The 24,975-nt window shown below is 39.9% G+C and overlaps 1 protein-coding gene across 1 annotated transcript in view; it reads right to left on the bottom strand.

The window, feature by feature from the left end:
* CSMD3 (CUB and Sushi multiple domains 3) overlaps positions 1-24,975 on the bottom strand; it is a 609,188-nt gene that overhangs the window by 485,314 nt on the left and 98,899 nt on the right. The window contains 1 exon segment of the mRNA XM_030493685.1: positions 12,430-12,542. Coding sequence (XP_030349545.1) covers positions 12,430-12,542 — 113 coding nt within the window.

Raw genomic sequence — 24,975 nt, 5'->3', positions numbered from 1 at the left:
AGTAGAATCTGAAATACCTCATACGGGAAAACCAACCTTAGAACCAAAGAGGTTTAGGGGGAGACCGAAGTCTCAGGAAATTGAAGCAGCCCAGGAAAAAAAAATAGTGCTATATGTATATTAAGATTGCAACTTCTTAAATTAAGTTTGTCTTTTGTAACTCTTTCCAATCTGCAATACATATTTAATCTTGGGGGTTATTTTTCTCAAATCTACTCATGACTCACATCTAAACATGACAAACTTGTTCCTTGGAGCATTTGCAAACCAAAACAATCTTGGGAATCGGAGATATTGTGATGCATTTTCTTCTAAGCAGCAAGAGTCAATTTTTTGTGCTCAGTACGTCTGCTAGCAGGCAATAGAGACAAAGACAAGTGGTGAGACAATTTACAACTGTAAGGCTGCTATAATCTCCTATTGTCATTCTGCATTACACTTGTTGCATCAAGATGCAGTTTGCTAAATGTTTTAGATTAAGGTAAATGGGCTGTTGTCAAAGGAGCAGTGCTTTTTCTACACCATCAACACTACATATGTCATTCATGCCTTGGGTTGCTGTTAGCATTTGTGAGCCATGCAGCAGGCTGGACCAGAGAAAAGGACGAGGGAATAATATTAGATGCAACAAAATGATACGTTTTTATCCTTACTAATTCCCTGATCAGGCTCCCTACAGAGCATTGTGAGTGATACAGTGCGAGGGAGAAAGGAATAGGAGGCTGGGGACCAGACTAAGTCCATAGCACCTCAAAAGCAGTAATAGCATTTAATACTAAAATTCAAGTAATATTCTTTCCACTACTTTTTCAATTCCTCTGCCTTGCTTAATCTCACCAAGCTGATGGTTACCCCTCTGAAAAATTCTCTAATACTGTGGTTGTTTATATTGGTCCATTGGTCAAAATTGAAATGTGTTGCCTACCAACACTAATGTGAGCAACTTGCTGTAAGTCGTACCATTTTGAAGTTTGAAGTTTCCTTTCCTATTATCACCTTCCAATAATTTCTTCTTTTGATTTTTTTTGTTCGATCAACTCCTTGGTTTTGAGCAACTTTTCTTGGGTTTGTTAGGTATTATTTTATGCTGTACTTTAAAAAGTATTCTGTGAATAGTAAATAAATAAATGTATTTAATTGATAAAGAATGCTTTTATAAAAAAGGCTTTATAAAGACCTTTCCAGGTGACTGCAGAGCCTTGGAAAAGGTGGAGGTGTAAGGAGCCTGTACTACCTTACACCTCAACAATACATGAAGCGGGAATGTATTTCAGATGTGCTAGTAGCAGAACTGTGAATGTAAGCAGAAAATTTTTCCATATGAAGATTCTTCATGCTCAGAGTAACACGTTCTTATTGCCTGCAATAAAAACTCGTGACAAGTACAGAATTGAGTAATGCTAGACTGTAATTAAAGATGACATAGCATGTTGTTATTTTACAACACTACTTGTCTATAAACATGTTATTCTTCTGTCTACTTTCTAAATAACTAGTAAACTAGTGAGACAGGGTGCTGAGAGGAATAAGCATACAGCACTGGCTTTCATTTTACAGCACTGATTCAGACCCAGACGCAAATGCTCATGTGGAGAAGCCATAATTTAGTAGCATTTTCTTATCCTGTGGTTTTAAACAATTTCCCAGATGATGCATATCTTCATCACAAAATCAGCTCTACAACTGCCACTAAGTGCATCAGTGTTGATTATCTCTTTAGAAAGACTGGGAATTGAATGCTACAAGTGACAATGATATCTGGTCCTAAAAGAACTAAGAACACTTACTCCTTAGAGACACACTGACAGAAAAGGGAAAAGTGACATAAATGCTAAATTCAATTAAAATATTTGTTATCCTAATATTTAATTTAATCTTTAACAATACCGTAATTACGCAAGGAAGCCTCCCAATCCTCTATTTTTTATATGGAAGTAGTAGGATTTCTTTCTCCTATCAGGTCTGTTCACCTTCTCTCTACTCACTTCAGATGCTCTTTTATAACAGCGAAACTACATAATGTAAGATCAAAACCAGAAAAAAAGAAAGTGTAAGAATTATGTACCAAAACTCAAGCTGATATTTTTATGAACTTTTAATCATTCCATTGCCATTATTTTCAGAATTTTTTTTTTTAAGTGTCCCAAATATAGTGAACTTATGTCTTCAAAGTTTGTAAACTTCTAGGGTTTTAGATAAAACGTTTATCAAGAATTCATGAAATTTTTCCTCTGTTTAAAAGAAACAGGTTAGCTGTGGAGTTTTATAAACATTTCTAATATAGAGCTGCATTTAAAGAACAAGTTATAAAATTGTGTCAATATTTTTGGACAACTTTTCCAATTATATATATATTGTGGATCTTTGATAAGTAGCTTAGCTAATTAATTTTTAGCTGCAACATGCGACTTGTGTTCCATGGGATTTTAGTGGCCTGCAGCCAACCATATAACAAAGGAATGGCTTTTTTTTCTCTTTATGTTTTTTAGGTAGGGATTCGTCAACAGAAAAGCACAATTACGAAAGAAAAATGGCTCCTCCGCCCAGAAGAGGAATATTTATTTGTAGATAAAATTGCTTTAAATCATTTGTGGTTTTTTTTTTCAAATTGTAAAGCATTTCATTAACCATCTAGTCCACTGTCAAAGCTGTCTAAATTTACACTGAAGTTTGCATGTATGACCTCACTGGTTAATGACCAATTGTCTGCCAAGAATTAATCAAAAAAGCAAGTATCTTCCAAAATAAACTTCTAACAAATTTTGCTTTATTTTAAAAGACAAGGAATTCTAGTGCTGAGTAAGCAATTACTCCTCTCTTCGTGTTAAAATAAAACTGTCATAACCATGGCTAACTGGTTATAATGTTATTGTTCCGGATGATGTCAGTAACTGATATAACTGGATGCTTAATTTACAAACCTAAAAAAAAAATCACTTATTCCCAAGCATTTTACATGTCACATAATTTATATTGAGCTTAGTGGGAGCTACTGAATGCCCAACGGTATGACTATCTTACTACGTACCTAAGTAAGTGTCCAAATAGGAACGATACATGTGAAAAACTGGAAAACTTTGAAAATCTGTTAAGATAATAAAATGAGTCTGTTCCTAGGTTACAGTTCTGTATTACTGAGATGCATGTTCTCATCATGAATAAACCTCTTCACTTGTAGTTTCCTAGTGAGTTTTGAAGACTTTTTAAGATTGCATGCTGAGTCTGCTATTGTATATTACTGATTCAAAATTTCATTGAGCTGTAAGTTAGGAAAAGCATGAAGGAAGCAAATGCTTATAAAGATGGAGCTGCATTTATTTTGATACTTTTATGAGCAGCAAATTAGTTCCTATAGAATACAATTTCAATTATATTGGATTACATGCACTACTTGCCTAGACGTGGGATGAAAATATGAATCTTGAATTAGATTGCCTTAAAATTTGCATTTGTCAGGATATTGTACTTATTTTAATAATATGACAGTCCAATAGCTGAAGAATGTAAGTTCACAAAGAAAACCTCAGAACCTCTTGGGAAATTTCTCTCAAGACTTGCCATGTATGTTAATTTAGAGGTTGGGGGGTTTTTTAATGAAAAATGACATTAAAAATATAAGAAAAAAACTAAAGGCTGACATATAATTAAGATCTCAAATTAATCACTGTCTTAGTTGAACTTCAATATGAGGCGTACATCAAAATGACAAATTATAGTACTAAAGGTTGACAAATATGGCTTATTTAACAACATTATTCTGAAGGAAATAAATTTAACAGCATATTGAAATGGTAAGTACATTTTTTCAGACTAAGGGAGAAACATGTTTTCTTCCAATAAGTAAATATTACTTAAGGCAGAAGAAAAAATAGGTTACTCATTGGTTTTTAACTTTCAAACAATTATTTTATAGCTGTTAAAACAAATTAATTGATTTTCATTCATTTTGCCTGTAACAAAATTATGCATGTTTCTGTGTCTCTCTAATCAATAAACTTATTTATTTAATTTATCAAGATTTGACAAAGAAAATTTAGCACCCAAAGAACAACAACTCAAGTCCAACTGCTAATTATGGTAGAAACACTAGGTCTGTAATCACATGTGCATGAGCTTTTTTCCTACAAATGACAAGCTATTTTGAAAATGAAAGTACTAGGAAGACAAGTCTATCTAGAGGAATTTATCACATATTCTAAAATAGAATGTCAAATTCTTCGCAGCAGAAACAATCTTTAACTGTACTTTCCTGCACTGTTAGTAAAGTGACACTGCCCTCTATACTGAGTGCTTGAGAGGTACTAGTTTTTAGATACTCCCTCCTACATGGCAGAGTCCCCTGCCTGCAAGCCAGAACTGTAGTCTTGGACAGTGTGCTTGTTGTCTGGGACCCAGACCCATATTTCACAGAGCAATTGCTGTTCGCTCAGTTTCGCAAGTGCTACTTCATGCTATTCACCCATGTGAGTGGTAATAACATGGTCAAGGGAAACCATAAGCAGATCAAAGGTTAGTATGGATTTCTGAGGATGAAGAGTGAGGGGAATATGATCAGATGGTACTGGTATCCCTTTCAATCCTACTGCTTAGGAGGACAGCTCTGGCTACGAGCAAGTGCATCTAGCAGACCAATGCCTAGCTGCAACGTTATCCTGAAGGGTGTGGGTTCCTTAATCATGGTACCTCACCTGAAGGTGAAGTAGGATTGGTGGGAAGAAATTAAACCACCTGATCACGGCAAAGAAGAACATAACTGCACACAAACTTGCTTACCTCATAAGGAGGTCCTTTAAAAATAGTCATCAGGGAATAGAGGCCTAACTACAAATGGAAGAGAAGAAAATTGAGCGCAGGATTAGAAGGCTGGGAAGAAAGTAGTAAAATTTGGATGCTAGGCTTTGAGACATCGCATTTGGACTTATTTGGGGAATTGTTAAGCAGAATCTCCTGGGAAGCAATTATAAAGAGGAACAGCTGCCAGAGAGACAGATGATTTTTTTAAGACAATCAACTACTTTAAGGGGAAGTGAACTTTGGCAAATGACTTATGAGGCTAACAAAGGAGCTTCTTAATGAAGTAAAATGAAAAGAAGTACAGATACAAAAATAATGGAAAAGAGGATATACAAGAAAGTAATATGAAATGTTTTCGTGCATCATTCTTCACAAGAAGAAACTTCTTCATGTATCAGTACAGTTGGGAAGGTGAGAGGCAGTTCTGGGTGCGCAGTTAAGTGAGGGATTAGGTAGAGAAGTTGAATATAACCACATTCACTCAAGGGTACGACATTTAAGGATGTGACGGGATGTTATAAATGGCCACTGCCTCCAGCAGTTCTGGGGCCTGGAGGTTTTTCTCACCCAGCCATGGGGGTCCAGCCCGGAGCACCTCGGGACCTGGGGGTGCCTGACTCAGGCCAAGGCACCTCATTGCTGCGTTCCCATTTGCAGATTTAACCAGTCACGCAGCTGAGCATGAATCCTGTCACCGAAATCCGGGAAAATATCCAGGGAAACACACCCTGCACACCGACACGACGGCCTACAGACTGCCACAGGCAAGGCGCTGCCTTCACCACGACCTGCCTACTGGGCTCACATTAAACACAAGCACCACCAGCCAAATCTCCGCTTCGGCCGGCCAGCACAGGAGGTCACTCATGCGGAGATGCACAGGAATCTATCTGGTTTCACACGCACACGTACATTCGCGGATCGCCCAAGTACTAGCACCAACTCTCTGCCCACTCGGCACCCCTGCCCGGGTCTCAGGCCTTATTACCAGCCCCACGGGTCCCCTACTCACTGGCGGGTCCAGCCTGACGCTCACTAACATGTCTTTTGCGACACACACCATTCCGACCCCAGTGAGTGACAGCCGAGCCCCCCTTCCCGTCACGCCCGGCGGGGCCGAGGGGAGCAGATCTTTTACCACACTGCGCCGTTCGTGGGGAAACCACAAGCTCTCCAGAGGTTGAAAAACGAAACAAGAAGTAATTTTATTGTAAGTTTCTCTAAAACTGTGTCAGGAGGAACAAAAGTCTTGGCAGGTTCTTATTCTTATAAAAGATACGCAATAGAAGGAGAAAAGGATAAAAAAAGGAGAGAAAACAGAAGTAGGACCACCATCCCGTGGATCCAGCGACGTCTTCTCGGTCGGCGAGTGGAAATTTTTCAGTTGTAGTCCTTTCAGTTGTAGTACTTGGAGTCCTTGTACTCAGGGAGTCCGCCACATGGCTGAAGGACGGTTTTGTATTTTTCCAGGGTCAGGCTCTCTTGGACCCCTCCCACTGATGCAGACTCATCACCAGGGGATCCGGTGAGCCCCAGACCCAGTTCTCGTTTTGCCCTGACAGGCGCCGCAGTGTCTGTCGCTGTCTCCGCGCTGTTAGTTGCCGGGGCAGTTGACTTTCACGGCCTCAGGGCAGACACCACGGGAAAGCATCCCCCACCTCGGTGGAGCAGGATCCCTGCTCTGCCCCGCTGCCGTTTGCCCAAATGATAAAGAGCTGTCAGTTCTTTCTATCTTTGGAGTTGTTTTGAGACAAACACAAAAAGAGCTCTCTTGACCATCACACCCCCAACCCACACCAGTAGCTGGCACTAAGACCTCACTTGCTCCAGTAGCTGATGCCACAGGCCGAGGGCACCTGCACCCCTAGTCTGACTCCCGTAGCTGGCACTCGGCCCTTGAAGCCCTCACACACACACAGGGTAGAGGGAGATTACACTGAGAGTTAAAAAAAGATTTAATAAGAGGGTAGGACAAACTGTGGCAACCACGTGCAGGGCTCAGCCGGACAGCGTACTGACCAGACAGACCCATTTTTCACACAGACATCACAACACTCTCAAAATGATGAAAATGCGTGACTAGCACAAAATAATTTGTGACTTGGAACAAAATACTTTATGTTAAGACTTTAAGAGCTCGTATTAAAGAGAAAGAATACTCTGAAATGTGTGGTTTTATTACAGTACTTAAGAACCTAGCATAAGAACTAACATGCTAATAGTAAGGGCCCTGTATTTAGCAGATAAAAGCAGAACAAGAATCAGTGACTGGAAAATTAAAAATCAGAGTTAAGAAGTCTTATTTCTAAGTAAGGCAGAGTGATCGGTGGAATCAAAGAAAGTGATAGTTTTCTTATATCTCGGTCTCCTCAAGAGCTGAATTTCTTTCCAGATGTTATTCTTTAGCCAAATCTAAATTAGTGATTGCAGTATCAAGAAAACTGTGTGAAATGCAATAAAATAAAAATTCACCAGAGTAAGTCCACAGGCCTATTTTTATTTACTCTTTCTGTATGTATACAAGAGTGGTGGGAATGATGCAACATATAAGTAAAATATTTAAAATTAATAAGCACCAAGGTAACGTGGTATTGATTTCATAAGCAGTGATTCCCTTCTGTATTACAGCATTGCATCTGAGTACTTCTGGCGTTAGGATTAGAGTGGTAGTCCTGAGCAATGATGTATTGTGATACACAGGCTCACTAGATCGACTGGAAGAAAAAAAACTTTTTTCCGTGCCAATACTTATTTTATTCAGTGACAAGTATTAGCTGACAAAGTGCAATTTAGAAATGTTACTTATGATTTTAAAAAATATTGGCTGGGAAGATGTCATGTGGCTATACATTTCTGTATGATACATGGGAAAGAATATTGATTTATAGTTTTATCAGATAAAATACCTGAGAGATTTTGAAATTTTTAATAGAGTGGACTTGTTTTGCTTTTTTGTTGTCTGGATTGATGCTGAAGTATAAATAATATGACTAAAAGCAGGATAATATTTTGCTATTGTTAATCACAGCATAAAGTTGGTACAACTTTAATTCTCTTAGTGGAGTTAAACTGCAAACACATCAATACAAAAAAAAAGAAGCAACTTTGCAACATGAGCTAGCACCATATTTTATAGCTTACATATTTATTTATTCTTTTGCTAAACTTTGCTTATATATTTGATAACTCCCATTCATTTACTAAATTAATTTTAAAATATTGCAAATTGTACCTTCCCTTTTGCCTTCCCCATACTAAGGGAGTTCAGAACTACCTACCACATTAATGACTTGTCTTAAAGAGTGGTACAACAGTCAATATGATAAGCATATTTGATGTTTTCTATTTTCTTGAATATACAATAATTTTATTTCTGCAGGTACAAGTCTACAAGCAGGCATTGTTGGTATGTTTATGTCCACAGTTAGTATTCCAAGACCAGAAGGATATGCTAGATAATTTTACGTGACTTCCTAGGCAATGTGACAGATACTGAGACATTCAGTCAACAGAAAGAAACTCCAGCACATATTTTTTTTTCTTGTTATCCAACATGCTGAAGGGAAGTAAAAATTCAGAATTTAGATTGACTTCAAATGTTTAATATGTTTCCTTGCTAGATTTAGTGTGGTTAATTTTCAAAACAGGAGTCTCCATGATGAATATATCTATTTAGGTAATTAAAGCAGTCTTTATTCTAATTATTCTTATCTTTTCTTTGTGGACTTTTCTTTCAGAAACACTAGGCAAATTCAATTTAATTCCATTTTTATTAAGGATTTGCTGAAGCAGTCTAACAACAGAGAGCAGCCATACCCAAAATAGCAATGACAAAATATGAGCCAAAAGGAAAAAAAACCTTACAGTGTCTGTTGTCTGTCAGGTAGTAAGTCTAGTGACAACTTTACAGCTTAGAGTCTGTGGCTTTTATGACTCCAACCTGGCAAACACTTTTTGAGTGGACCCTTTATAGAGGCTACACCAATATTAAATGATAATTCATTGGTACTCCCTTAAACTTTTATATGATGTTAGTAGTGATGTTATTAGGTTAATACACTTCATGAACCTTATCTGAATCCAAAATTTAAATTATGCATGCCACATTTCATAATTTTGATATGCAGAAGAGCTAAAAATAGATTATCCTATTTGTTCACATTCTCTAGCTCTAACTGCCAAAATTATTTTTAGCATCCACATCCTGACACATTTAAGGCCTACTAGTATCTCTGATCTACATGCTTCAATAATCCTGTACATCAGCTACCAATTTTTCTTAATATTGCTGAAAGAAATGTATGATATGTCCCTAGCAGTCGCATTATCCTATTCTGTTAATAAACACCATCTGCTCCCTTCTTTCCTTCCCCCGCCACCCATTACCCATTAAGATGAGATCAGTCTTGAAAGTTTTAACATTGCTCTCAAATCCCTCTCAAAAGAATTTCATCAGAATTGCTGAATTCCTATAGCACTATTCTAGTACAAGCATGAAGAATATTTCATTATCTGAAGTGTCTAATAATTCAGTTTTATAATTCAGTTTAAAATTAAGTGTAGCAGTACAAAACAGATAAAATTGTATTTCATAAGACTATTATAAACAATTGCAATTCATCACCAGGACATTCAGAGTTTTTACTATTAGAATATATATTCAGGTGGGGTTTTTTTCTCCCCCATGATCAATAGGATAGCACGAAAATATCTATCATATTTATCTTGAATAAAGATGGCCATAAATTCTAGCAGCAGGTTTGTTAATGAAGTCAGTGATTTCAAAAATGTCAGCTACCTGTTTAGTAGCTGTAAAATAACCCAGTAAGAACAAAAGGAAGCACTGTTCAAAGCAGGACTAGGTTCAATGAAGCCTCTTGCTGTATAGGTCAAGCTGCTATGTTGCTTTCTTTCTCAGCAGCTGTATTTCCCCTCCCATGCTCTCTATGAACAAAGCTGCTTATGTATCTTAGGACAACAGGAAATGGAAAAGTGCATCAAATTCGTCTATCCTGAAACCAAACTAATCTTATCATAAATAAAATAAAAAGAACACAGCTACACTGTGACTTGACCTAATTTATCAAATAGGGGATTAAGTATAGCATTTCTTCCCCATACATTAATACCTACACATGTTACACAGACCCTGAAAGCAACTAAAAAACGGAAGAAAATATGCCAGAAACCTCTCCAGAAAAAAAGTAGGCATGGAATCAGCAGACTTGTAAGTCCCTCATTTCTCACTCCAGCCAGCAAAGCTCTGTTGCAAAACAGAAATGAAATGATAAATTGCTGATGGTAATTATTGCAGCTCAAGTGTTTTTCTTAAAATCCCTCTTTAATTTTCAATGCATCTCACCATTTTCTGTTGTCACTGTAAGTGGTCTTTTTTTTTTAAGTGATCTGTTTCTGTTTTCTCTCATGAGATCCTTTTTCTCCAGGGGTATTGTGCTATATAGAGGTGTATTTCTCAGATATGTTCTTTCCCAGATAATAGAGAAGCTGAACATAAAGAATTATGTGCAAAACAGTACCAAAGCTAACCCAGATAGGCTACTTGACATTGAGGAAGTAAAAAGGTGAGAAGGAGAAAAGGAGGGAGGGATGCAGGGAACACATTAAGGCTTATGATATTGATGGTAAGAGGCCACAGTGTGTATTTCTGTGATCTATCCTGTACTTAGGATAGACCACAGAACTGGATGCCATTGTAGGGGTTTACATATGATGGCCCAGCATAGTAGTTCTATTGATGACATAATTTTATATTTTTTCATACACATTTTTATTCTCAGGAGACCAGAAAATTAATACGTTCTTCTGTGTTATGATTAAGAAAGCCCACAGTAGATTCTTATTTCCCACAGAATCTGTCAGGTACTGTGTTGTTTCTTGTCAACTTTCAGCTCAGCCGCAAATCTGTCAAGGAGGATGGGGGGTCAGAGAATGAGATGTTGGTGGGCTTTGTTTATTTGGGCTTTTTTGTTTGGTTGGTTTGCTAGTTTTTAAAGATAGTGAACAGTAATTCACCCCATATAACCATCTGTCTATGTCCTCTCTTTCCAAACATTTCAAAGGGAAGTATTTTAAATGATCACTGATTATGAAAGTTATGCTCCTTTTTCAAATCACGCCTGGATCTAATCCCTTCAGATGTATGTCTTTACTGCTCATCCTGCCCTCTCATGCTATCTCTGTCTATCATTTTTCTTTATTGCAATGACAGGTTGCTAATCATTTCTATCTTAGGTTTCAAATTATAAATCCATAATGAAGCACTTAAGTATGTGGTCTGATATTTAGGGGTACTAAGTATGCAGATGTTTCATCAGGAAGCTAAGAAGGAGCTACTGGGCAATCAAAATTTTTTAAAATTGAGTACTAGGTAGAACCAGATCTGAAAATGTTGATTGCAGGGTTATACACATTCATAAAGAGCACAAGAACAGAAATGGAGAATGCCTTGATGTGATTATCATTTAAATGCAACTATTCTCTCATGTCAAGGAATGATGCATGAAATGAATGTAATGTAATGAGTTTTCATTTCTTTGCTAGCTGGATAAAAAGACAGGTAGTTTCATAGGATGTTAGAAAAACAGGAATTGAAAGAAAAATTCTCCTAGTGAATGGAGCTACCTTGATGCAGCTCTGAAAAAAATAGAGCTGGCCATAGGAAGGGAGACTCCAGTGAACTAAAACTCTAAACTCTTTCAATATTCCTGATTCCACAAACTGAAGTGTCAGATTCAAAAAAGATGAGTATCAAATTCAAGGCATTAAGTTTATGTTTTGTTCTAAAATGCCGATTTCTGTGGTTGAAGGTAAAATTCCCCCCTCTTATGTCAGTGATTCAGGAGCTTGAGTTCTGTTAATCAGCATGTTATTTTAGCCCAGAAAGGAATTGTATGAGGAGTCAAACATGTGCAAACTGAACTCCAAGCTGATAAGCTCGATAGAGCTCATTGTCCGAGTGCCACGAAATTTATTAAAAAAAAGAAAAAGAATGGATAGCATATTCTAGCTTTTCAAACATGACTCAAGTGAGCTTGATCATAAACCAGTTCCTTCCTGGAACATGCATACAATACTATGAAGTTCTGTACTTCAGGAATACATGTGCTTGCTCATTCACTTCAGTGGCTGGGTGAAAACTGTAGACAATTGTGAAAACTGCAGTACAGAAGTAGGTTTATGTTAGTTTGGAGAACTGAGTCAGCATTTCTCCTATGCAAAAGCATGACAAAGAATCCATCTATAAAACTTGGAGATATTAATTTTACTATTTAGTGAAATTCCAGAGTAACTACTAATGTCTTGGCATTAATTTGAAAAAGCATGTGTTGGAAGGACCAGAAAGATTATGATTATGTTTTTCAGAATTTAAAGAATTTGGCATTATTAAAGGAAATATCATAAAACATTTGTGTCTGGATGGTACTGTAGACAGTAGAGTTTTAAATATTTTGGTTTCAGATGTGAGTCTGTGCATCTGAATGACTGCCTGAAAAGCAAACACTGTAACTTGGTGAAGTTATAAATGTGTATTTATTTGTATACATTTTTGTGGGACATTTATGATTCATAGAGATCAGAGAAAAAAAATACAGTCTTTTATTAAGAATGTCTTACCTTCGTAGTAAACTTTAAACCCATGAGCACTAACTGCAAAGTCACTTGTCAAGCGCAGTGAAAATACAGACTTTGTACTTGTCACAGGTGGAGGAAGATGAAATCCTGTTAACCTAAGACACAAAAAAACACAACTCATGGTTAATTGTCTGAAAAATAAAACTGTGTGTGACAGGTTGCTGTTCCAAACAATATTTCATCATGGAAAAGGCAACTGACTTAACAGTATATAGTTTATAGTACTTAAGAAAATTATTTTTAAATGACAGTTTAAGTAATCAATATACAATTTTAGTGGCTTTCATGGACACTGAACCAGTTAAGGTACATCAGTTTGAGAAAACTGTACTCAGTAGAAATGATAGTAAGATATATAAACTTGATTTTTAAAATGGTCCAGATTATAACACTTATTTTCTTTATTCTAAAAGAATAACCTCATCAGGGTTCATACAGGAAAGCAAACACGTAGTATTTACCTGTCAAAATATGCAAAGAACAAGTTGAACAATTTAGCTGTGTATACTCATCAGTGAAATCTAGACATACTTTCAGAGCCCAGTTAGCCTTGTGTGGCAAATGCAAGATTAGGGTGATTCATTTTATTAATGATTAACATTAAATTGTGCTTGTTGCCAAACCCTATTTTTACTTACTACTTTGGATTTAGAATGATAGAAAAGTTTTGGTCAGAAAGGACCTGTGGCGGTCAGATAGTTCAATATCCTGCTCAAAGCAGATTTAACATGAGAGTTGGTCCAGGGTTGGCAAAATTTATTATTTTCCTTTTCCATTCTTAGAATAATAAAGTCACCATTTCTTTTTTTTTTTCATACATACATTCATGATCATGTTTTAATTGACTATTGTATGTGATTTCATTACCCTATGCACTTATTGAAACCATTGTTAAAGACACTGCAATAGCCAGTGTATGCTATTGGTTACAGTCATGACAGATATGAAAGCCAAATGATAAGATAATATTACTTACAGCATAATAGCCAGAAAATTGAAAAAGAATAACAAAAGTAGCAATGACCCTTAAAGAGTTGTATAAAGAGATCTATATATATGCAGCAAGTCACCAGTGTGTGTATCCAGAGACCTATTCCTTGGTTTGGCATTGGCATCTTCATGAATAATGTCATTAAAACAATTATTTACAGAATATTTAAGATTTAGGAAGTGCATTTTTTTATTTGGTTATGAGAATATATTTTTATTCTAACAATACAATGAATTAATAAAATGCTTACCTCTCCCAAATGTGCATATATATAATGCTTTATTATGCAATATAATATATAATGCAATATTAGTGCAATTTTCCCATTAACTTATTCATAAACCAATAAATACATTAATTCACTGGCAAGTATCACCACTTAAGACCTAACATAAAACCAAACCAATGATGTGAGTAAAACTTTAATTTGCAGCACAGAGTAGGTCTAACTGATATCTATTTAGCTACTCAATGATTTGAGGGAATTGTGGGTATAAATGCATATCCAGCAGAAGGGAAATACACATTTATCCCAAATTATTTATTTTTATGAGTGGTACATATGCACAGCTCTGATAGGTAGGGGATTTTTAAAATGAACACGTATTTTACTAACATGGCAAGTGTTACAGCTCCTCATGCAAAACACATCATTATTAAAACTGTTTGATACCATTTAACTTTCAGGGTTGTGCGTTTTATCATCATCATTATGCTGCATTAACATAGACAGGTTCAGCTTATTTCTTTGAATTGGTTGCTACATTTAAATTTATATGAAAAATGCAGAGATTTTATTTGTAGTTTAGTGGATGCAAAATTAATTAAAATCTTAATAATAGAACCATGCAAATATCACTTGGCAGATACTGCAAATTTTCAAAAGAGAATGTAATTCAATGTTCTCAATCAGTGTCACCTAATACTTGAGTATTATTCGAGTACTACAGCACATTGACCTCACAACTTAAATCTCATTTTTATGTAAAACTCTACAAAAAGTCATAAATGTTAGTGAAAATAGTTTTTGTTGCCATTTAAAATGAAACATAACAAGTACGTAATAACTGCAAAAGAGAGGTGTCAGGTAAGCAGCAATACGGCTGTAAGGTAATGTATGTGCAGAGTTCCGATTGTCATTTATTCAGAGCAGTCACAACTAAATGGCTAACTTAAAGAGAGTACTGTGGTAAAAGCAAAACTTTAGGTGGGACACTTATGCAAAACAAGCAGTCATCTTCTTAAGCTGGTATCGTCTGCATATTAAACACATTTAAAATTCAAATTTCCTATACTAGCTGAGATTTTTTTATCTACAGCAATTTTCTCTCTTACATTTCATTTGCATAGTTCATTCCATTTGCATCAACTTTTTTTCAAATTTAAAATACCTAATGGAGTGATTCAGGTGTCTCTCTACTGCTATTTTAGACACCGTGAGGTATTTGAAACATAAGCACAAAGTCGGTAGATATGACATTGAACCAACATGAGACCCACGCTTTTCTGGAGAGCTGGAGGCCAGGCAGGATCTGTTAGGATTCTACATGTTATGCCAGGCACTTCAATCACCCCTTTTACAGTCTACCACTTTCCACTTCGGCAGAAGAAATTTATCCTATGTCAGGATTTCATTCACTCAGTCCTTATCCTCTTTCTCTTTTTGGTTTTGGAATTAGGTCATCTAGTGTTCCCTGAAACACATAGAGATCCCATAAGCAACTGGTAGGGGCTCCTGTGGCAAGAAACCATGAGAACTAAAAGACAACATCTCCAGAAGTCTGAGAAAGAAATACACTTTTTTCTGTCTCAACTTTTAAAAAAAATAAATTGTGAATTGTACCATTCTACTGAAATATTTGATAGAGATGCTGTAGTTCAGCTACAGTGTTATCCAACATACAACAGTGTCCTGGTTTCGGCTGGGATAGAGTTAGTTTTCTTTCTAGTACCTGGTACACTGCCATGTTTTGGCTTTAGTCTGAGAATAATTCTAATAACACACTGGTGTTTTAGTTGTTGCTGAACAACGCTTACCCTGATCAAAGACTTGTCAGTCTCTCATGCTCTGCCAGTGAGGAGAGGCACAAGAAGCCAGGAGGGAGCAGAGACAGGACACCTGACCCAAACTAGCCAAAGGGGTATTCCATACCACAGCACATCATGCCCAGTATATAAACTGGGGGTGGGGGGTGGGGGGGTGGTGTTACCCGGAAGGAACCAATGCTTGGGTCTGGCTGGGAATCGATCAGTGGGTGGTAAGCAGCTGCATTGTGCATCACTTGTGGTTTTGGGTTTTTCCTCTTCCTTTATTATTATTAGTAATAGTAGTACAATGTACTTTAGTTATTAAACTGTTCTTATCTCAACCCATGGGTTTTACGTTCTTTCGATTCTCTTCCCCATCCTGCCCAGGGAGAGGAGAAAAGGGGAAAGGGTGAGCAAGCGGCTGTGTGATGCTGAGTTACCAGCTGAGTTTAAACCACGACAAACAGTGATACAAATTGGTAAATTATTACACTGCACATTAATGCATATGTTTGCTTTGTTCTTGCTGGTGTCTTAGCAAGCTTGTCAGATACCTTATGCCCAGAGGAAGTGGACACATTATGTGCCTGCCTAGTAGCCTTTAAATTGTGAATGTGAAGTATGAAATTAGCTGGGTGTGCAGGAATTCCTAAATATTGTTTCACCATTAATACAGTAAATAAATTATATGAAATTGTGATTATGTTTGAATCTATATGAAAATCTGTAGTAATATTTTTTTGGTTTTGTAAGTGACTGAAAATTAAATAATAATTTTCTTTCTAACATGCCATTTACAGCATGTGTCACTGTGTCTCTTCTTCCTAACTATATTTTGGCACATGCTGTAAATTCACAAAAAAAATGTGCATTCAACAGTTAGCAGTTGAGTATCTGTCTGTTTTCCTTTTCTTAAGTGGATTTTAAAAGACTATTACTCCAAGAAGAATTATAATCTCTCTCACTCTCTTTTTTTAATCATCTGTATCGTAATTTAAAAATGACAAGTCGACCTAGATGTATGGTTTCCAAGCTTTTATGAGTTCTCACTAGAAATTTCTGAAGTTCGATCCATTGTTTGTTTTCTGCTTTTGCTGTGGTGTTTGGGATTAATCTTTTAATCATATAAGAAGTAAACTTTTAGCTGTATGCCAGACTTACTTTGAAACTCACAAGCGCTTAAGGAAAGACAAGCTCCCAGCTGCAGGGTCAAGTTAGAGTAATCTTTTTGTAATTACAAAATTAAAATGATGGAAAGCAGTCTTGATTAGTCATACAAAAGTGCTCCTAGATGAATTGTTTACTTGAGATTGTAGTGCGATAAATAAGATGACAGCATTTCCTCATTGCTTGTATATCTTAGATAATTGGTATTTGACAAAGCAATGATTACACATTTAAACATGTAACTAAAAAAAAAAGGCCCTTTTTTTTTTTAGGTTCACGGAATTCTAGTTTTTCTACACACCGTTACTGATTTCCAAAGAAAATATAGTTAATCTGGAATATTTCAGTTTGGATTGGATACTATACAAAGAGATTCACCCAAAGATCTTTTAAATTAATAGCAGTCTTTCATTTGATCTCAATAAATTTTTTATTAGCTCTCAGAAACTTTACAACAGGAAGAGTTCCAGGCTAATCTGAAAGATGTAAAAAATGTTTGCCCCTAATTTATATAAAATCATGCAGAAAATTAAAATGTTTCAACATATCAACTTATTAGAACTTTGACTTCAACTTTTCAATGCTATGTCCTTTCCTGAAGCTCATAATCTGTACACCCACCTATGCATCCATGCCTTTCTGAACTTCGAGCAGAACAGACCATGTCTAAACAGCATGTTCCAAAGAACACTAAAAAGTTAAGGAGCAATAGTTGGTAATCCAAGACAGGATCAAATATGCTCTAAAAGAATTCTGATGAATTGGAATGCAGAATCATGCATGATGGTAATCAAGTCACTACTCATTACTGAATTTTAGAGGCAGAAATAGTGATTTACACATTGAATTTCTGTCTTTTTAGAGATATGTTCTCATTATTTTTCTGGCATTACATTAGAAAGTAAAATAGTCCAGAATAATTAAAATTGTAATAGGTTCCTTTTTAATCCTTCCAACATCAAACTCTTTCCATTGACCCAGTATATCTTTTCCTACAGTGCTTGAAAAGGCAAGCATCATGCTTTTTGCTAGTGTTCTGCTATACTTTATTAGAAAAATAACTATTTTAATTTAAAGAAATCTATTAATTCTTTCATAATAATAGAAAGAATTCTGTGAAATTTAAAAACGGCAAATTAAAACTGAAAAGATGAAGTTCAATTACCTTGTTGAACTAGTTCTTATATTAATCCAAGAGTTTGGAAGCATTCAGAAAGGGATTGGGCATGTAGCTAACAAGCAAATTCAGAGTTTAGCAGTATAATCACTGAAATAATTGTTAGAGTTTTAGGAGGCATATGAAAAACTCACGATTCAAGGAATCAATCAATTTCTAGACAGTGAGTTAAACTGGTCTGTAATTGTCGTGGTTTGAGCCCAGCTGGTAACTCAGAACCACACAGCCGCTCGCTCACTCCCCGCCTTCTTCCTCCCCCCGCTTCCGGAGGGATGGGGAGGAGAATCGGAAGAATGTAACTCCAACGGGTTGAGATAAGAGCAGTCCCGCAACTAAGGTATAATTCAAAACCACTACTGCTACCACCAATGATAATAATGATTAGTGAAATAACAAGGGGAGAGGATACAATTACTCACCACCTGCCGACCGATACTCAGCCCGACCCGAGCAGTGATCTGGGCCTTCCGGGTGACTCTCCCCAGTTTATATACTGGGCATGACGTGCTGTGGTATGGAATACCCCTTTGGCCAGTTTGGGTCAGGTGTCCTGTCTCTGTTTCCTCCCGGCTTCCCCTCCTCCCTGGCAAAGCATGAGACTGAGAAAGTCCTTGGTTGGAATAAACATTACTTAGCAACAACTAAAACCATCGGTGTTATCAGCGTTGTTCCCAGGCTGAAAGTTAAAAAACACAGCACTGCACCAGCTACTAAGAAGGAGAAAAATGACTGCTATAGCTGAACCCAGGACAGTATCCACCCCTTATTCCATACCATTCACGTCATGCTCAGATCCCACATCTCTCAACACACCATTGCCCCTGTCCCATATATACACATATATATACACCCACACCCACGCACAGAGAAAGATATCATTCCCTAGCCCATGGACTAATCCCTGTAAAATTGCTGAACTCATCCAGTCCATGATGTCAGGCTCCATCTCCTGTAATAGTCTTTCAGGGCAGGAGGGACGGTATGTAGTGTTGGATTGTTGCCTGCTGATGATACCGCCAAACTCGTCTGGTCACTGCTGAGCTCGTCTGGTTTCCTCAAAATTCATTCTTTGTTGAGGTGATGATCGGAGGGAAGTCAGAGTCAGTCGCTGGCGACCTGAAGATATCTAGCTGGTGGGCTATAAAAGTGTTATAGAGCAGGCAACAGCGTACAATTGAGTTCATTGTCTGTTTTCCCCCAAAATCAAATCCCCTTGAGGTACACATCGGACTTCCCCATCTTCCCGCATTGCCCACCGAGTATATCCAGGTCCCTGAGCAAAAGCAACCCCATGAGTGGGTTTGCCTTTACCTGAAGCAGGAATAACCCAGACTGTCTTCCCCAACAAATTCTTTATGTGCACCACAGGAGCTTTATCCCCCTCTACAGTACATAAAAGTTCTGATTGGGCTGGGCCAGCCCTGTTGGCAGATCCCGTAGGGTTGACCAACCAGGTGGCTTTTGGTAAATGTGTATCCCAGTGTTTGAAAGTCCCACCACCCATTGCTCTCTGTGTAGTTTTTAACAGCCCATTGTACTGTTCGATTTTCCCAGAGGCTGGTGCATGGTAGGGGATGTGATATACCCACTCAATGCCATGCTCTTTGGCTCAAGTGTCTATGAGGTTGTTCCGGAAATGAGTCCCATTGTCTGACTCAATTCTCTCTGGGGTGCCGTGTCGCCACAAGACTTGTTTCTCAAGGCCCAGGATAGTGTTCCGGGCAGTGGCATGGGGCACAGCGTATGTTTCCAGCCAGCTGGTGGTTGCTTCCACCATGGTAAGCACATAGCGCTTGCCTTGACGGGTTGGTGGGAGTGTGATATAGTCAATCTGCCAGGCCTCCCCATACTTGTACTTCAGCCATCGTCCTCCATACCAGAGAGGCTTTAACTGTTTGGCTTGCTTAATTGCAGTACATGTTTCACATTCGTGAATAACCTGGGCAATAGTGTCCATTGTTAAGTCCACCCCTCGATCACGAGCCCATCTATATGTTGCATCTCTGCCTTGATGGCCTGAGGTGTCATGGGCCCACCGGGCTAAAAATAATTCACCCTTATGTTGCCAATCCAAGTCCATCTGAGCCACTTCAATCTTAGCAGCTTTATCCACTTGCTGGTTATTCTGGTGTTCCTCAGTGGCCTGACTCTTGGGTACATGAGCGTCTACGTGGCGTACCTTCAGCACCAGGTTGTGCACCCGAGCAGCGATATCTTGCCACAATGCAGCAGCCCAGATGGGTTTACTTCTGCGTTGCCAGTTGCTCTGCTTCCATTGCTGCAACCACCCCCACAGGGCATTTGCCACCATCTATGAGTCAGTATAGAGATAAAGGACTGGCCATTTTTCTCGTTCAGCAATGTCCAAGGCCAGCTGGATTGCTTTCACCTCTGCAAACTGACTCGATTCACCCTCTCCTTCAGCAGTTTCTGCAACTTGTCGCAGAAACTGCTGCCTTCCATCTCCGATGCTTTCCCACAATACGGCAGGACCCATCAGTAAACAAGGCATATTGTTTGTCACTCTCTGACAGTTCATTATATAGTGGGGCCTCTTCAGCATGCGTCACCTCCTCTTCTGGTGACATCCCAAAATCTTTGCCCTCTGGCCAGTCCATGATGACTTCTAGAATTCCTGGACGACTGGGATTTCCTATTCGAGCTCGTTGTGTAATTAGTGCGGCCCACTTACTCCACGTAGCATCAGTTGCATGATGTGTAGAGGAGACCCTGCCTTTGAACATCCAGCCCAGCACAGGCAACCGGGGTGCCAGGAGGAGCTGCGCTTCAGTTCCAATCACTTCTGAGGCAGCTCGAACCCCTTCATAGGCTGCCAGTATCCCTTTTTCAGTGGGAGTATAGCTGGCCTCGGATCCTTTATATCCCCGACTCCAGAAGCCAAGGGGTTGACCTCGAGTCTCCCCTGGAGCTTTCTGCCAGAGGCTCCAGGTAAGACCATTCTCCCCGGCTGCGGTATAGAGCACATTTTTCACATCTGGCCCGGCCCGGACTGGTCCAAGGGCTACTGCATGAACTATTTCTTGTTTAATTTGCTCAAAGACTTGTTGTTGCTCAGGGCCCCATTTGAAATCATTCTTCTTCCGGGTCGTGTGGTAGAGAGGGCTTACAATCAGACTGTAATTTGGGATGTGCATTCTCCAGAACCCCACAACACCTAAGAAAGCTTGTGTTTCTTTCTTGTTAGTTGGTGGAGACATTGCTGTTATCTTGTTGATCACGTCTGTGGGGATCTGGTGGCGTCCATCTTGTGCCATTTTATTCCCAAAAATTGAATCTCCTGTGCAGGTCCCTTGACCCTATTCCGTTTTATGGCAAAACCGGCCTTCAGCAGGATTTGGATTATCTTCCTCCCTTTCTCAAAAACTTCTTCCGCTGTATCACCCCACACGATGATGTCATCAATGTATTGCAGGTGTTCTGGAGCTTGCCCCTGTTCCAGTGCAGTCTGGATCAATCCATGGCAGATGGTAGGGCTGTGTTTCCACCCCTGGGGCAGTTGGTTCCAAGTGCACTGGACGCCCCTCCAAGTGAAAGCAAACTGTGGCCTGCATTCTGCTGCCAAAGGGATTGAGAAAAATGCATTGGCAATATCAATTGTGGCATACCACTTGGCTGCCTTTGACTCCAGTTCATCTTGAAGTTCTAGCATGTCCGGTACGGCAGCACTCAATGGTGGTGAGACTTCGTTCAGGACACGATAGTCTACCGTTAATCTCCACTCTCCATTAGACTTTTGCACTGGCCATATGGGGCTATTAAAGGGTGAGCGGGTCCTGCTGATCACTCCTTGGCTCTCCAGTCTGGGGATCAGCTTATGGATGGGAATTAGGGAGTCTTGGTTGGTGCGATATTGCTGCCGGTGCACTGTTGTGGCCGCAATTGGCACTTGTTGTTCTTCGACCTTCAGCAACCCCACAACAGAAGGATCCTCTGAGAGACTGGGCAAGGTGGACAGCTGCTTAATTTGCTCTGTCTCCAAGGCAGCGATACCAAAAGCCCATCTATACCCTTTTGGGTCTTTGAAGTACCCTCTCCTGAGATAGTCTATGCCAGGGATGCATGGAGCCCCTGGACCAGTCACAATGGGGTGCTTTTGCCACTTCCTCCCAGTCAGGCTGATTTCAGCTTCCAGTATAGTTAACGCTTGGGATCCTCCTGTCACTCCAGAAATATAAATGGGTTTCACCCCTTGATACCTTGATGGCATCAGAGTACACTGTGTACCGGTATCTACTAGAGCCTTATACTTCTGTGGGACTGATGTGCCAGGCCATCTGATCCACACAGTCCAGTAAACCCGATTATCCCTCTCCTCCACCTGGCTGGAGGCAGGGCCCCTCTAATAGTGATCATAAAATTCTCCACTTCTGTCTTGTAGAAAGGGATTAGTATTCCTTATCACAGGAGCTGGAGTAAAATCAGCTCTTTCACTCCATCTGGGAAACTGCTCACCAGAGACTGGAGCAGCAGCTTTCCTGGGAGGATCATCCTTGACCATTGTTCTCCTCTTCAGTTCACGCACCCGTTGCTCCAGAACTGAGGTAGGTTTTCCATCCCACTTTCTCATGTCTTCTCCGTGATCCCGCAGGTAAAACCATAGGGTGGCCCGTGGCGTGTACCTCCTATATTTTCTTTCTCGAGCAGTAGGGCGCCTTCTGTTAATAGCTGAGGCATGGGTTGGTACGCGTGGGGAGCTGGATAGATCGGATAAATCGTCTCTCAATTGTTTGAACTCCTGGGACAGTTTTTTCACAGCTGAAATGATGGAAGGGGTGAGATTGTCTTTGAACTCTCGGAGTTGACGAATCAGGCAATCCACTGTTGGTGATATTCCGACATTCCAGGTCATTGATGCCAATGTGTGGGCATACGATGATGGCACACTCCGTGTAAGTTTCCGCCACATGGGTCGTGTACATTCGACTTCATCTGGATCTACGGATGTGTTCCTGGCGTCCGGCCTATGATAGATCATCTCTATAATGGCTGATTCCCTCAGGGACTGGATGCCTTTCTCTGGTCCAGTTGGCCGAGCGACTCGTAATATCGTGTTTGTAGGGAAACCTTTCCTTCACAGCTGCCAGGAGCCGCCTGCAAAGACTGAGGGCTCGCTTCTCTCTTGCAATCGCTTTGTCAATTCCTCCTTCCCTAGCAAGTGATCCCAGCTGCTTGGCTTCCCTACCTTCTAGTTCGTGACGGTCGGCCCCATTGTCCCAGCATCGGAGCAACCAGGTGACAATGTGCTCCCCTGGAAGACGGTTGAAATCTTTTCGCATATTCCGCAGCTCGGTTGAGGTCCGGGGTCGAGAAGTGACCTCTTCTGCTTCTTCCTCTTCCTCTGATCCACGTAGTAGTAACTTTTGTTCAGATGCTGTTCCGTGTAGTAATGGCATTGGGTCTTCATCTTTCTTCGCTTCGCGGGTTGCTCTTTGTGCCTCTCGTTTACTTTTGCTTACAGGGGCAACAGACATTGTCACAAACTGGCCATTTGGTTTAGCTCCAGTGTTTGTCACTGTGGTTGGAGTGGCTGCAGTGTCTGCCACTAGGATTGGAGTGGCTGCAATGTCTGTTGCTGGGGTTGGTGCAGCTGTTGTGCTTGGGAGTTGAGTAACACCAACAGCTGCATTGTCTATTGCTGTCGGGGTTTGAGTAGCTACTGTGCTTGTCACTGGGGTTGGTGTGGCTGCGGTGCTTGGAGTAGCCACATTGTCTGTTGCTGTCGGGGTTTGAGTAGCTACTGTGCTTGTCACTGGGGTTGGTGTAGCTACTGTATTTGAAGTTGGAGTAGTTGCGTTGTCTGTTGTGGTCAGGGTTTGAGTAGCTGTTGTGCTTGTCACTGGGGTTGATGTAGCTGCTGTACTTGGAGTAGCTGTGTTGTCTGTTGTGGTCAGGGTCTGAGTAGCTGCTGTGCTTGTAGTTGGCACTGCTGCGTTGTCTCTTGCTTTGCCATCAGATCCAGAGACATTTTTTTCCCTTTGAAGGTGCTGGATAGTGTTGAGCAGGGCTCTGTAGGCGTAGGCGAAGCCCCAGCACGTTGCCATGATTTGTCCCTCTCTGGTATAAACAGAACGACAGCACACCTCGTTTAAGTGTTTTACTAGTTTTTCTGGATGTTGCACTTGTTCAGTGGTGAAGTTCCAAAGCACTGGAGGGGCCCACTGTCCTAGATACTTGCCCATACTATCCCACACACCCTGCCACTCATGACTCTCCAGCCTCAGGGAAAATCTCTTGGTGGTCCTCCCATATCGTCGTCTAACCCTAGACCAGATTTGAACCCGATACTGCTTAACTTTCGAGATTAAATGAATTAGGATGTTCCCAGGACGGGATGGCCGTGGGTAAAACACACTCCGTATGTTTGCCAACATGCTGATCCCCAGCACAATCAGCAGGCAGGTTTCAAAGGTGTTCAAAGGCCATCTAAAACCTTCAGAACTCTCAACTGCTGTTGCAAATAGGCTGGTAGGGGAACGGGGGGTGAAAGAGAATGCCTCCTTCGTAAGTTGACCCCCCGAGGAGAAAAACAAAGATATGCAATTGCTAAAGTATTTCATTATATACCTCCCAATGTATAGAGGTGATGGCCACGCTGGAAGCACAAACCAGACCAGTTTCATGATCAATGAGGCTATTGTATTACACGTCATTACCATGAAGTACAGTGAAACAAGAACCTTAGCCCAGGCCCCCCAGCCGACAAACACTAAAACAGCAAATAGTGGCTGTAAGTAAGGTACAACATGCTGAAACTCTAAGATCAAGCGCAACAAGTCTGAGAGCCAAATAATCACCATTGTGACGAGTAGTAACAATGAATGCTTATCACAAATATGATTAGACACACTCTGGTCAGATCTGTCGTTATCTCAACCCTTCGAGCCCCACGTTGAGCACCAAAAAGAACTGTCATGGTTTGAGCCCAGCTGGTAACTCAGAACCACAAAGCCGCTCGCCCACTCCCCGCCTTCTTCCTCCCCCCGCTTCCGGAGGGATGGGGAGGAGAATCGGAAGAATGTAACTCCCACGGGTTGAGATAAGAGCAGTCCCGCAACTAAGGTATAATTCAAAACCACTACTGCTACCACCAATGATAATAATGATTAGTGAAATAACAAGGGGAGAGAATACACTTGCTCACCAC

Source organism: Strigops habroptila, chromosome 1 (genome assembly GCF_004027225.2).
Source record: "Strigops habroptila isolate Jane chromosome 1, bStrHab1.2.pri, whole genome shotgun sequence".
Taxonomy (NCBI): domain Eukaryota; kingdom Metazoa; phylum Chordata; class Aves; order Psittaciformes; family Psittacidae; genus Strigops; species Strigops habroptila.
This window is presented reverse-complemented; position numbering and strand designations above follow the sequence as displayed.